Below are 13,682 nucleotides of genomic sequence, written 5' to 3'. Positions count from 1 at the left end.
GGCGATGGTGGTGCACACCTTTAATCCCAGCACTTGGGAGGCAGAGGCAGGTGGATCTCTGTGAGTTCGAGACCAGCCTGGTCTACAAGAGCTAGTTCCAGGACAGGCTCCAAAGCCACAGAGAAACCCTGTCTCGAAAAACCAAAAAAAAAAAAAAAAAAAAAAGGGGGGGGGCCGGAGAGATGGCTCAGTGGTTAAGAGCATTGCCTGCTCTTCCAAAGGTCCTGAGTTCAATTCCCTGCAACCACATGGTGGCTCACAACCATCTGTAATGAGGTCTGGTGCCCTCTTCTGGCCTGCAGACATACATACAGACAGAATATTGTATGCATAATAAATATTTAAAAAAGAAAAAAATGAATGAATGAAATAAGTCTGTGGTCACCAGCTGTGCACAGGCTTCCGAGATAGCCGTGCTCACAGCCCTCAGGCCCCACCTATACAATTTCAAACACAAAACTCCAACACCTAATACCTGGTCAGTTCTAATTTATCTGTTTCCCTCTACACTGTGTGAAAGGAGACTCACTGTGTGTCCCTGATTGGCCTGGAACTCCTTTAAACTCAGATCTGCCTGCCTCTGCCTCCTGAATGCCAGAATCAAAGGGCAGGTTCCCTTGAAGTCTAGAAGAGGGCACTGGATTCCCAGCAGGTGGATTTGTAAGAAATTGTGAGCCAAGCAGTGGTGCATGCTTTTAGTCCTTGCACTCAAGAGGCAGAGGCAGGTAGATCTCTGTGCTTGAGGCTAGCCTGGTCTACAGAGTAAATTCTAGGACAGCCAGGGTTACACAGTGAAACCCTGTCTCAAGAAACCCTATCTGGAAAAAACAAAAAAGAGATTGTGAGCTGCCAGATATGGGTGCTGGGAACCCGTGTTCTCGGGAAAAGCAGTCACATTCTTAGCCCCTGAGCCATCTCTAGCTGCCCTTCCATCCCCTTCTTTTGGAGACAGGGTCTCACTCTGTAGCCCTGGTTGGGCTCGATCTTATGACGTGGATGAGGCTGGCCCTGAAGTCAAGAGATGTATTCAGTTCTAGTTTTCTGTTTTTCTCAGGTGTGTGTGTTTGGGGGGGGGGGGTACCCTGGGGCCCTTTCACTGAACTACACTCCCATCTCAATAAAAGCTAAGGCTCTTGCTAGCCACAGTTCTGTTCACACATACTAACTCATGAATCCTCATATAGACCCTTTTTTTAAAGATATTTATTTTATGTATGTGATGCTCCATCTGCAGGTACACCTGCATGCCAGAAGAGGGCATCAAATCCCCACTATGAATGGCTAAGAGCCACTATACAGTTGCTAGGAATTGAATTCATGACCTGGAAGAGCTGTCAGTGTTCTTAACCATTCAGCCATCTATCCAGCCCTCACATATGTTCTTAAAACAAATGTTCTTAAAACAAATGTTCTTACAGTCTGCAGCTGAGGACATGGACTTCCCTGCTCAGTCCCTGTAGTGGTACTCAGGCCTTCTGCTCCACAGTCCATGTTTCCCTTGGATGCTCTTGCCTCCCAGTGGTTGGTATTCTGTCCTAATGCACTGGTACCATATATTCAGTGATTCTGTCACACAGCCACACACTGATGGCCCACTGGTGGGAAGAGAAATTGGACACGGCCCCAGCCTGGCAGGCCGTTCTGGAATATGTAGTCCCTGTCCTCAAACGACATGCACATCTGCGCACACACACATGAGTATACACATATGTGTATGCCCCCTCCACACAGACAGACACACAAGCGTCACACAGATACACCCTCCACACAGAAATGAAACATCTGCTTCCCGTGAAAGGTGCAGCTAGCAGTGACTGGACTGTGCATTGTGGCTTCCCCTCTTCCTGGTTCCTTTGTCACCTGGGGTTCTGGTTGCAGTCACAGGATGGGAGGTAGAAGCCATTTCTTGAGTGCATGTTCCTGGGAACGAGGAGTGAAGAGGCTGGGGAACCTTGGTTTTTCTTCTGAGTGAGACCCAGAAGCTGCGCCACCCCAAACATAGGGTTGCCTAGTTGTGAAGGGAGTGAGGGCGTGTAGCTTTAGCTGAGTGGCCCTGGCCTAAGTTAGAATCGAGGGGCTTTTCACCTCGGAAGGAACTGATGGGCTTGTGGGCAATGGAACCTGTCACTAACGAAGCTTCAGGGAGTGCTCAGGAAAGTCTTGTTGGGACAGACAGCAAGCTACTGCACAGTGGTGAACACCTGCCCTGCCCTTCAGGCGCCCGGGTCAGTCCACAACCTCTGTTGTTAGGCCAGTAAGTGGCTACTTCCTCTTTGATGTTCCTTCGCTTTCTGTCTACACCCACCTGTCCTTGTTCAACAGCTTGGTCTTCCTTTCCTTTGATGGCTTTTCCCTTGAGCTTGTCCAGCCAGGAAGTGTCCTGGAAGTACCACTTCTGACCTCAGGGATGTGGCTCTCTGCTCCTCTACCTCCAACCATTACCTCCCAGCTGGCCTCAGTGTTCTCTGTACCAGGCCATCTGGTTATACTATTTTTTTTTTTTTAAATAGTGTCTGTCGGGGTCCAGCCTGGACAGGTTCGTGCATTGTTCCAGGGCAGGGGCATGTGGATTAGAGATGTTAGACAGAAGGAAACAAAGACACAAAAGAAATAGACAGAGACACAGGACAGAGTCAGGAGGGCAACCCAGTGAGTACTGAATCCACCTGTGTTTATTTCTCATAGGCTTTCTAGACCTCAATCCAAAGAGGAGGGGGAAGACAAAAGACTTCTTTACCAAGAAGCAAGGAATAAACAAAGTCTTCACTTTCTCAATACCCAGAGCATCAAGTAACCACACCCTAGGTCAAAACAGCCCAACAGTAGCCACACCCTGGGTCAAACCTCCTCTCAATAACCTTGAAGGAGAAGGAATAGGCCTGAACTCTCTGATGTGGAGGGAACAAATCCACATCTGTGGGCTCCAACGAGGGTCTCTCCATGTAGTCCTGTCTGGCTGTCCTGGAACTCTGTAGACCAGGCCGACCTCAGACTCACAGAGATCCTTCTGCCTCTGCCTTCCGGATGCTGGGCATAGTACATGATCAGATTTATCTTGACTTAACCCACCCAGACACACCACTCTTGCTGACTTTGGGGCAGGGTGCAGGCTGGGCAGCACGGACTCGCTTCCAAGTCCTCTGGGTAGGGCCAGGCCAGGGGCTTGTTCATTGACATCTTTTTTTTTTGTTTTGTTTTGTTTTGTTTTTTGTTTTTTTTTTTTTTTGTTTTTTTTTTGAGACAGGGTTTCTCTGTAGCTTTGGAGCCTGTCCTAGAACTAGCTCTTGTAGACCAGGCTGGTCTCGAACTCACAGAGATCCACCTGCCTCTGCCTCCCGAGTGCTGGGATTAAAGGCGTGCACAACCATTGCCTGACTGTTCATTAACATCTGGACAGTCACCAAGCTGCCTTCCTCACCAGTGATGCTGCCTCCCCCAAATATTTGGGGCTCCTTGCTCTTCCCAGCCTTTGTACCCCATTTGTGCCCCTGCAGTAAGACTGCAGATTCTCCCAGAGACTTCTATCCTGAGTCCAAACTGGCCCAAGTGCCAATCAGGTGCCCTGTCAGTTCTGTATTCTTGTGGGTCACTCAGCCTCCTTTCATTTATTAGCAAACATGATCTGGAACTCTTGTGCATGCCAGGTGGCACTGTGCCAGCTCTGAGGGTACAGTGGTGAACAAGACAGACATAGCTCCCGCCTCCAGGGAATTCATTCACAATGAATACACAAAACAAGATACACAAACCGAGACTAAGCCCATTTTAAGTTGTGAAGGGGTGCCAGACGGGCTTCCTGCCCTGCAAGGAGAAAGCCTTTACCCAGCTTCTGGGTCTGCAGTTCACTCCTGACGTTTGCCTCTCCTTCCAGCCCTTCAGCTTCTCCCCCATTTTACTCTTCCCATCTCCAGGCTCCCATTTGGCAAACAGCCACTGGGCGTCTGTGGTGACCATATGGATACAGACACTGGCAAACAGCGTAGTGTGGGCCCAGGGATGGACAGCTCACACACACACACACACACACACACACACACACACACACACACACACACGGAGTGTCGGGTGGTGAACCTGGGCGGGAAAGCAGGACTGTTCATAGTGCTGGGTACCTGGAGGACGGGGACAAGTGAGAGCCACAGCAGGTAGTGTGCAGAGTCTGGGCTAATAACACGGGGAGCAGGCAGTGTGCACAGATCCCGCACAGAAGCCAAGCAGGGACCAGTCAGAGGAGCTGTCCTGCCCGCCACCCACGTCCTTCAGGATCTCTGACAAAGGACTAGAGACCTGGCGATGCAGGTCATGAGTGGCTGCCTTCTTGGCAGGGCAGATAACGGTAGCACGCACCACAAAATCGGGTGGCAGGGGTTGCTGAGGAGCTGCACCTTTTTAAAAAGTGGCCTGAAAAGAAAGTTCTAGTCGAACAGAGCACGAAATGCTGCTGTCTCTGTGGAAAGGGAGCAGCGCACACAGCCACAGTCGTGGTCAGAGGCAGGAGAGTGGCAGGGTCGGGAGTGGCACCACTTGACAAGGGTTTGGGGTGTGTTCAGAGGGATGGGTAGGCAGGGGATCATGGGTAGGCCTGGGAGCATTAGGGTAAGAGGGAATGTGAAGAACATTCCACACAGAGTTTGGAATTTGCCAGTTATAATTCATGGTAGGGTAGGGGGGTCATGCAGGAACTGGGGGTAGATTGGTCCCAGCGCCAGAGAGCCAGAACGTACCTGTACCTAAGGAGAGGCAGGAAACATTAACCTAGATACCTGGATGACACCGTCCTGTGGAGGCTCGTGTTGCCAGGGAGATGGATAAACACAGGAACCTGGTCTGCCTCTCTGACCAAGAGGTGTGAGTGGAGGGCTGGCCTGTGGCCTGGAGGTCTGCTGAGATCTCCAGGAGTGGGGTTGGCTAGTGGGGCATTGGGAGAGGTGAGGAAGCAGATCAGGGGAGGGCGGGGGAGGTACAGCTGGATGGAGCCAGCCTGAGAGGCCTGAGCCTCAGTCCCATTTGGCCCCGAGGCTCTTGTTCCTCTTGTAACATCTCTGAGGAGCCTATGCCCTTATAAAACCAGATTGTACCAGGCTAAGGAGGAGGGCTGGAGCGTTTCTGTCATCTCCAAATCAGGACCACCCCAGGAAAGGGGTGGCTGGGGCTGGCGAGCCTTCCCATGCCCTTGGAAGCACCACACGCCTTCATCCTCAGGGTCATCAGGGCCTCCATGGACTTTCTGCAATCCTCCTTCCTTTTCTGGAACTGGGGATAAGGTTGAGGGCCTTGTGCATGCTGGGCTTGTGAGTGACAGCTCCAGCCCAGGGGTGTGTCCAGGGCCCGCCAGGGTCCTCAGAGTCTTCTAGGTGTCTTAGTAGGAACAAGAGCCCGAGCCTTGTCATTTATTGCTACCTCTGAATTTTCCAGGCTTGTCATCGTTCTTGTCTCTCTCAGGCTTACCCTGAAGCAAGTGCTTGACTCTCTGAACATCATCTTCGATGGCCTAGTTGCAATTGTGGCGGAACCAGGCTACAGGTGAAGTTTTGTCATGGACTCTTCTGGCGCTGGGAACAAGTTCAAGGTATTTCCTCTCTTGGTGCTAATGGCTTAGGGGCATCTACACTTTGTTTACCTTATTGTTTTTTCTTTGTTATCAGTAATTTAATTGTGACTAGATAATATATGTATATAGTAAAAAAATTTAAAAGACAGAAATAGATATATTTAGTAATACACATAACAAGTATCTTCCTCCTCCCACATCTTAGAGTCTCAACCATGGGGCTTACTGATAAGTCGCTATGACTTTATGTATTCTTGTATGCATCAAACACATATGTATATCGCTCCCTTTTATAGCATGTGTAAACACCACGCTTTCTCTTAATAGTTAGTGTGTCTTCCATGTGAGTAATAAAGAATCTCTTTCTGGTTCATGAAAACGCAGTGCTGTGACACAGGCCTCTTTCTTCACTCCTCTTTCAGAGCTCAGGTGACAGACAGGTCCTTTGCACCTTTGTTTTTTTTTTTTTTTTAAAGCCAGTCATGATAGTACATGTCTTCAATCCCAGCACTTGGGAGACAGAGGCAGGTGGATCTCTGTGAGTTTGAGGATAGCCTGGTCTACATAGAGAGTTCCAGGATAGCCAGGTCTCTGTAAAGAGACCCTGTCTCAAAATAAATAAAAAGATTTGTTTTTAAGTGTGTATGTGTTGGGTGGAGGGGTCTGTGCTTGTGAGATGGGTACCCACAGCAGTCAGAGAAGGGCACCAGATCCCCTGGAGCTAGAGATACAGGCAATTTGTAAACTGTCTAACACGGATGCTGGCAACCAAATTTGGATCCTCTGGAAGAGCAAGCAATACGTGCTCTTTTTTAATTTTAAATATTCATCTATTTCATTTTATTTAGGAGTATTTTGCTTATATGTGTGTATGGGTGCACGCTCACACATACACAGTACCCATAGAGGTCAGAAGAGGGCGTCAGATTCCCTAGAATTGGAGTTATAGATGGTTGGGAAACAACACCATGTGGGGTGCTAGGAACTGAATCTGAGTCCTCTGTTACTGGGAATTGAACTCACAACCTCTGTGAAGAGCAACCAGTGCTCTTAACCTCTGAGCCGTCTCCCAGAATCTGGGTCTTCTGTAAGAGCAACAAGTGCTCCTAACTGTTGAGCCATCTCTCCAGCCCCCCTCTTGATTGTGTGTGTCCATTCAGTGAATAGCTCTGTGTCTGTCACTTGCTGCATGTGCTTGTGAAACAGGCCACCTGTTGTCTGATTTTGTGTCAATGCCCACTCCCACTGAGTGCCTGCTTCCTTACCTTGCCATTGTCTTGAGACTTGTGGAAATTTACTGGTCTGATAGTAGAAGCCGTCTTACTGTGGTTCCGTTTGAGTGGAGTCAAGTGTTCCCTGTTTGTGACTGTCATAAATAAGTGTATGCTTATGCTACATGGGGATCTAATAACTGCAGCGTGTGGTGGCATCTGTGCCTGGCATCTCAGAGGAGGCTGCACAGTCCCTTTCTGTCTGGGGCTGGTGACAGTTGAGTGGGACTTCAGTCAAAGGAAGGAAGGGAGGGAGGAAGGAAGGAAAGAAGGAAGGAAAAATGAAGAAAGAAAGGAGGAAAGAGGAGGGAAAGACGGAAGGAAGGAAGGGAGGAAGGAGAAAAAAAGGAAGGACAGAAGGAAGGAGAGCGGGAGGGAGGAGGGAAGGACAGATCTTCTAGGCAGAGAGGTGCCGACAATGTGAGTGAGTGGCGAGGACTGACTGTGAAGACAAGGCTGGACACAGACCCGAGCTTTGGGGGCCTCACCAGGGATTTGCATTTTGATCAGAAACCAGGATATACTTTTTTGTAATTTCTGTCCTCAGTTGGAGGTGAGACGATGCCTTTGAACCGAGAACCCTCTGGCATCACCTCCTAAGTTCGAAGGTTGCGGATGGTGGCCTGCACCTGGCCCAAGATGTTCTTTGTCATGTCTTCATTCTTGTTTTGTTTGTTTTTGTTTTGTTTTGAGACTACTTAGTCCTGGAACTCACTCTGTAGACCAGGCTGGCCTCGAACTCACAGAGATCCGCCTGCTTCTGCCTTCCGAGTGCTGGGATTAAAGGTGTGTGCCACCACCGCCTGGCTTATTCGACACTTCTATTCCCGCACCACCTCACCCCACCCCCATTAGTATTTTTTAGAGATCATTCCTGCTACAGAAAAACATCCTCATTGGCTTTAGTGGCTGCAGAGTGTGTTGGCTGTTGTTTACATTGGGGATGTGTTCAGTAAGCAATGCCATGATAGCATGGTGTCATTTTACTAGTATATCTGGACCCAGCTTCCTAGAAGCAGAATTCTTATCCCAGAATATATGGAGCATGACTTCTATAGTCATCATCATTTATATGTGTATCTGTGTGAGTATGTGTGCCTGCGTGCATGCACATGCCTGTTGAGGGCAGAAGTGGGCGTCAGAGCCCTTGGAGCTGCAGTTCAGGCATTTGTGAACTGCTGGATTGTGGGTGCTGGGATCTGGACTCCCATCCTCAGGACTGAGCAGCAAGTAGTCCTAACTGCTGAGGTATCTCTCAGCCCAGTGCTGGTTTTCAGAGGGTGAATGCTTGTGTCCTAACCCATTGCCAAGAGGGTGGTATTATAACACTTTAGAGAGGCGATGAGGTCACCAGATCCCAGGCTTCCTTCATGAGATTACAACTGTTACAATAGAGGCCCTTGATGGGGCAGGGCTGCAGCTCAGCGGTGGAGCACGTACTTACCTGGCATGTGCAAGTCCCTGGTTCTACCTCATGCACTCTCAAAAACAGAAAGTGGTACCTGTCCAGACCCTTCTGCAGCATGAGGACAGAGCAGGCACCCGCTGTGAACCAGAAAGCAAGCCCTCACTGGACACCAGTCTGCCTGGATGTCGGCCTCCAAGCCTCAGAACCTGTAAGAATTCAGTTTTCCAGGTCCCACTGAGGTGGACGAGCTGTGTTCCAGCAACCTGAGCTGCTTGAGGCAGCGGCCTCTGCCAAATGCCCTTGCTAGCGTTGTAGCGCATTAGCCTCCCTCCAGGAGAAAACAGAGCCCGCTTTTCCCACACTGTAGCCAGAACCATGTGTTTTAATCTCCTGCCAATCTGATAAGTGAAAAACAGTATTTGAGAAGCGTCTCATTTTGTGCTTATTAAGCTAATGGCAGGAGCTTTCCCACAGAGCCATGTTTGGATGGCATCCCTAGCAGACAGCCCTGCTGAGGAGTGAGCCAGGATATTGTCTGAGCCTGGGGTTCTCACCTTCCCGGGACTGCCTGGCAGCAGCTGCTCATTCTGGCCAGGATTTACCCTAGTGTGCACATGTGTGAAACTAGCTGCTCCTGAAACTGAGTTCTCATGACTGAGCTCCCCTCAGCTCCCCAGGCTGTGCCACCTGCTCCCCAGGGACAGCATGTGCCTCCTCCCCGATGGTTAAAGAGATCAAGCAAAGTGACTTTCTCTTCATTCCCTTCCTCGGGCCAGACACAATCTATCTTAATTTTAAAAAGTTTTATTTATTTTATGTGTATGGATATTTTGCCCGCATACATATATGTGCACCACACGTGTGCCTGGGGCCATGGAGCCCTGAACTGGAGTTCTAGACAGCCGTGAGCTGCCATGTGAATGCTGGGAACTGAACCCAGGTCCCATAGAGGAGCACCCAGTTCTCTTAACCACTGAGCCATTTCTACAGCCCCTATTTAATTTTAAAAAGATTTATTTATTAATATTTTATGTGTACAGATGGCTTGCCTGCACACGCCTGTGCTTTGTGTGAAGCACTTACAGAATCCAGAAGAGGGCGTCAGAGCCCCTGGAGCTGGAATTACTGACTGTTATGAGCTGCTGGGTGGGTGCTGGGTCCTCTACAAGAGCAGCCAGTGCTCTTAGCCAGGGAGTCTTCTCTCCAGCCCCTTGTGGGGCTGCTATCAGTAGTGTTTTTATTACTCTGTGGGCTGTGTTCTTTAGACAGTTTGAGGACGGTAAGAACAAAATGAAGCTTCCACTCCTTCCAACTCCCTCTCATGGGGTGTTGGCTTTTGTTCTCCAAGACAAGGTCTCAAGACAGCCAGGTTGACCTTGGACAACTAGATAGCCTTGAGAGCTGGACTGGTGACCTGTCTCTGACAGCCCAGTGCTTAGAAGGTAGAGGCTAGAAGAAGAACCTCAGCTGTCCCCAGACAACTGCAGCCAAACCAGCCTTGAGCTCCTCCTGCCTCCAGCTCCCCAGTGCTGGGGTCACAGGTGTGCAACACCGTGCCCAGTGACTAGAAAACACATTGTGGGCAAGTTTCCTAGTTGGATTTGTGTAAATGAACTAGGAAGTAAGAAGCAAAATGTCCAAGAAAGGTAAAGCCTCAGAGATAATTCCTGTTTCTTTCTCTCTCTGTGTATGTATATCTCTATATAGTATGTATATATACTACATGTATATACATATAGTATTTTTTTGTGAATGTGAGTATGCACCTGTGTGTGCTGGTGTAGGTTCCATTCCTGAGAGGTCAGAGGAGGATGGTCAGGGAATGGCCTAAAGGCTTTCCTCCCTTTTCCCTTGAGACAGAGAATTTTAATTTTTTTATTTTAATTTTTCAGTTTTTTGAGACAGGGTTTCACTGTAGCTTTGGAGCCTGTCCTGGAACTAGCTCTTGTAGACCAGGATGGTCTCAAACTCACAGAGATCTGCCTGCCTCTGCCTCCCGAGTGCTGAGATTAAAGGCATGCGCCACCACCGGCCGGCTGGTTAGTGCCTTCTCATGGCTGGGACCCCGAGGCAGAAGCAGGGTTAGCCAGATGGGACTCAGTTCAGCTGTGCAGTTGTCAGACGTGAGATGACGCCAGACGGCCATGTGGAAATCCTGGTGCTCCGGGAAGAGCTCTGGAGTCATCAGGGTGTGAATGGGAGCTGCAAGGCCCCCTCTATTATCCACGGCTTAGTTTTGTGGGGACCCAGGAGAGAAACCGCCTAGGTTACTCGAAGGGCCGAGGCTGAGGTTCTCTGTGACCACAGCTTGGGCTCAGGCACTGTTTTCTCAGCACGGTGGCCTGGCCTTTCCTGTCCTCCATTAACCCCCTAGACATACGACCATTGTGGTAAGGGGGATCATTGACTGTGTATGGTTTCTACCTGGTAAGGTGTGGTGTTCCGGGGTCCCCACACACTAGCAGCTGTGCTGCATTAACATGGGGTAACGTTTCCTGGGGAAGCTAAGTGCACTGATACACACCTACAACCCCAGCACTCTGGAAGCTACGACAGAATTGCCTGTAGTGCAAGATCTTCCAGGCTTGCTGCTGCACGCCATTAGTTCCCGCATGAGGGAGATCGAGTTTAGTGAGACCATGTCTTAAAACACGCCAACAGTTTCCTGGGCTATATAGCAAGGTCCAGCCTCAAGAAAAGAAACTAGGGCCACAGCTGGAGAGATGACTCACTGGCTGTTCTTCCAGAGGACCAAGTTTGCTTGGTGGCCCCAAACCATTCCTAATTCTAGTTCCAGGAGATCAGATGCCCTCTTCTGGTCATCTCAGGTACTGGATGCACATGGCACACATACATGCAGGCAAAACACTCAAACATAAAATATATCTTTTTAAAAAAATTAAAAAGTGGGGGGTTGAGGATATAATTCTGTTGGTAAAGCACTTCCTTAGCATAAACAAGGGCCTGGGTTCCGTCCCCAGCACTGACTAAGCCAGGGGTGTGGTATCACAAATGTCTAATCCCAGCACTTGGGAGGTGGAGGCAGAAAATCAAGATCCTCTTCAGCTACGTAGATAGTTCTGGGCTAGCCTTGGTTACATGAGATCCTGTCTCAAAATAACCTCCCCCCCACAACAAAGCTACTGTCAAAATCTAGGCTAGGAAAGCTGGGCAATGGTGACACACACCTTTAAATCCCAGCACTCAGGAGGCAGAGGCAGGTGGATCTCTGAGTTTGAGACCAACCTCATCTACAAGACTAGTTCCAGGAGAGGCTCCAAAGTTACAGAGAAACCCTGTCTCAAAACAAAAACAAAAAGCCCTTAGGCAAGAAAAGAGCAGGGTATCTTGTGTAACGGTTTGAATGAGCCACGTTTCCCACAGGTCCCCAGTTGAGGAGAGTGTTTGGGGGGACGGTACGGAACCGTGCGGAGGTGCAGCCTTGCTGGAGGAAGTGTGTCCCTGGAGTAGGCTTTGGGAGCTTATGGCATCAGCCCGATTCTAGTTCACTGTCTCTTTTGTATGGATGTGATGTGGTCTCAGTTTCTTGCCACCTGCTGCCCTGCCTCCCCCGAACCTGTCATTATGGATTCTCCTAGAATTTTCAATCAAATAAAGCCTTTCTCTCCAAGTTGCTTTTGGTCATAGTGTTCTTGCTCCTTGGAGTCCTTGTCACAAAGAGATGGCCTTGCCCTGGAGAGAGCCCCAGACCCTTCTCTCTTGGGTGTGTATAGTTACAGAGGAGCTGGGAAGAAGGGAGGACCTGTGGCCAAGGAAAGCGGGCCTTTAGAGCTCCGCCATGCTGGCCGCCTGAAGCTGTGTGCCCCTGAGCCCACCTGCAGTAAAAGGTAATCTTCAGGATCGTGAAAGAAGCGGCTTGTTTGTCTCGGTCCCCATCAGGCATCCCTGAGCACCAAAGTGTGCTTCTAAGTATTCTCACACTGGCACTCCCTCAGGGTAAGACCACAATGGGCCAGGCTGCAAGACAAGGTCTCATTGTATAGCTCTGGCTGGCCTATGACTGTTGCTATGTAGACCATGCTGGTAAAATTTCTTCGTGTGTGTGTTGCATGCGCAACAACACCTGTAGAGTCAGGAGACAGCCTGAAGGACTCTGTTCTCCATCCACCATGTGTGTGCCAAGGATGAAGCTTAAGTCATTAGGTTTGGTGGCAAGCGGTTTTACCCTCTGAGCCATCTCTCCAGCCAGGAGCAGAGGGTACCTAATCCTCAGTGCACTGACACCTGGGGCTCTATTCTGGGGACTGGCCCTGGGACCTTGGCTTCCTAGCATCCCTGGCCTCTCCCTACTGATGACAAGGGCATTGAACTTAAATCTAACACCAGGACTGTGTGTGCGTCCAGGTGCCAAGAAGAAAGTGCTAGAAAAGAAGTGTGAGCAGCAGAGGCTCCCCAGGCTAGAACACATCTTCACTGCCGAAAGCTGTGTAGTTTCTCTGAATGTTCCAGGAGAGGGTTTCCAAACCTGCAAAGCCCGGAGCTTGACTATTCACACAGGAATCCTGGCTCTGCCCCACAGCTCTGACCTAGGGACAGGTTTCTTCACCATTTCATGATGGAGGTGCTTGTGTCCTGGGGTTGTCAGGAGCACCCCAAGTAAGAACATGGGCAAGGCATTTATACCAGTGCCTGGATCTGAACCAGCGGTTGTGAGAGCATCCCTCTGGAGGCTGAGGCTGCTGTGTAGTCTTGTGGAAGTGCCCTAGGGTTATCAGGGGAGGGGGAAGGGAGGGCAGAGGGACTGCCTGTGCTCTAAATGAATGCCCCCCCCCCCCCGCCAGCTGCCGTGACCCTCCAGGACTGCTCTGACTGAGGAAAGGACTGTTAGCACGTGTGGGAGGGGCATGGCCTTGGGCGGCAGTGCTCTAAGGACCGTTCCTTGGGGAGACTAAAAAGAGATCAGAGGGGCCCTTCTAGCATCGGGAGTATGAGGGCTTCTGGCTGGGAATGTAGTTCTGGAGTAGAGCACTTGCCTGCACCAAACACGCATGGCCCTGGCTTCCATCCCGCATACACGAAGTGTGTGTGTTGGGGGCGGGGCGTGCCAAAGGGACAGTACAGAGCGAGCTGATGCCCGTGTGAGACTAGATGTGGAATCAAAATGCCCCTGAAGGGGCTGGAGAGATGGCTCAGAGGTTAAAGAGCATTGCCTGTTCTTCCAAAGGTCCTGAGTTCAATTCCCAGCAACCACATGGTGGCTCACAACCATCTGTAATGGGGTCTGGTGCCCTCTTCTGGCCTTCGAGCATACACACAGACAGAATATTGTATACATAATAAATAAATAAATAAATATTAAAAAAATGCCCCTGAACAGTGTGGATTCCAGGGAATTGCTCTTGGTCTAACAGTGGCCCTGCTCACGGCTGTTCCCAAATTATCTCTCCCTTTACCCTCTTCCTTCCATTCTTTTTTTTTTTTTTTTTTTTTT

General features: G+C 49.8%; 1 protein-coding gene across 3 annotated transcripts in view; it reads left to right on the top strand.

Moving 5' to 3' along the window:
* The window catches only part of Cimip3 (ciliary microtubule inner protein 3), a 75,205-nt gene that overhangs the window by 6,613 nt on the left and 54,910 nt on the right, over positions 1-13,682 (top strand). For 2 of the 3 annotated variants that reach the window (XM_050122729.1, XM_050122727.1), the window contains exons 1-2: positions 3,249-4,928; positions 5,443-5,569. In XM_050122729.1, coding sequence (XP_049978686.1) covers positions 5,537-5,569 — 33 coding nt within the window. In that variant the 5' untranslated portion in view covers positions 3,249-4,928; positions 5,443-5,536. Of the gene's footprint in view, positions 1-3,248; positions 4,929-5,442; positions 5,570-13,682 lie in introns of those variants that run through there. The other variant, XM_050122728.1, reaches the window with a different exon arrangement.

This window comes from Alexandromys fortis, unplaced genomic scaffold (genome assembly GCF_014885135.2).
Source record: "Alexandromys fortis isolate MF-2015 unplaced genomic scaffold, M_Fortis_MF-2015_v1.1 scaffold_212, whole genome shotgun sequence".
In the NCBI taxonomy this organism is placed as follows: Eukaryota; Metazoa; Chordata; class Mammalia; order Rodentia; family Cricetidae; genus Alexandromys; species Alexandromys fortis.
The sequence above is the reverse complement of the archived record's forward strand: the minus strand, read 5'-3'. Positions and strand labels throughout refer to the sequence as shown.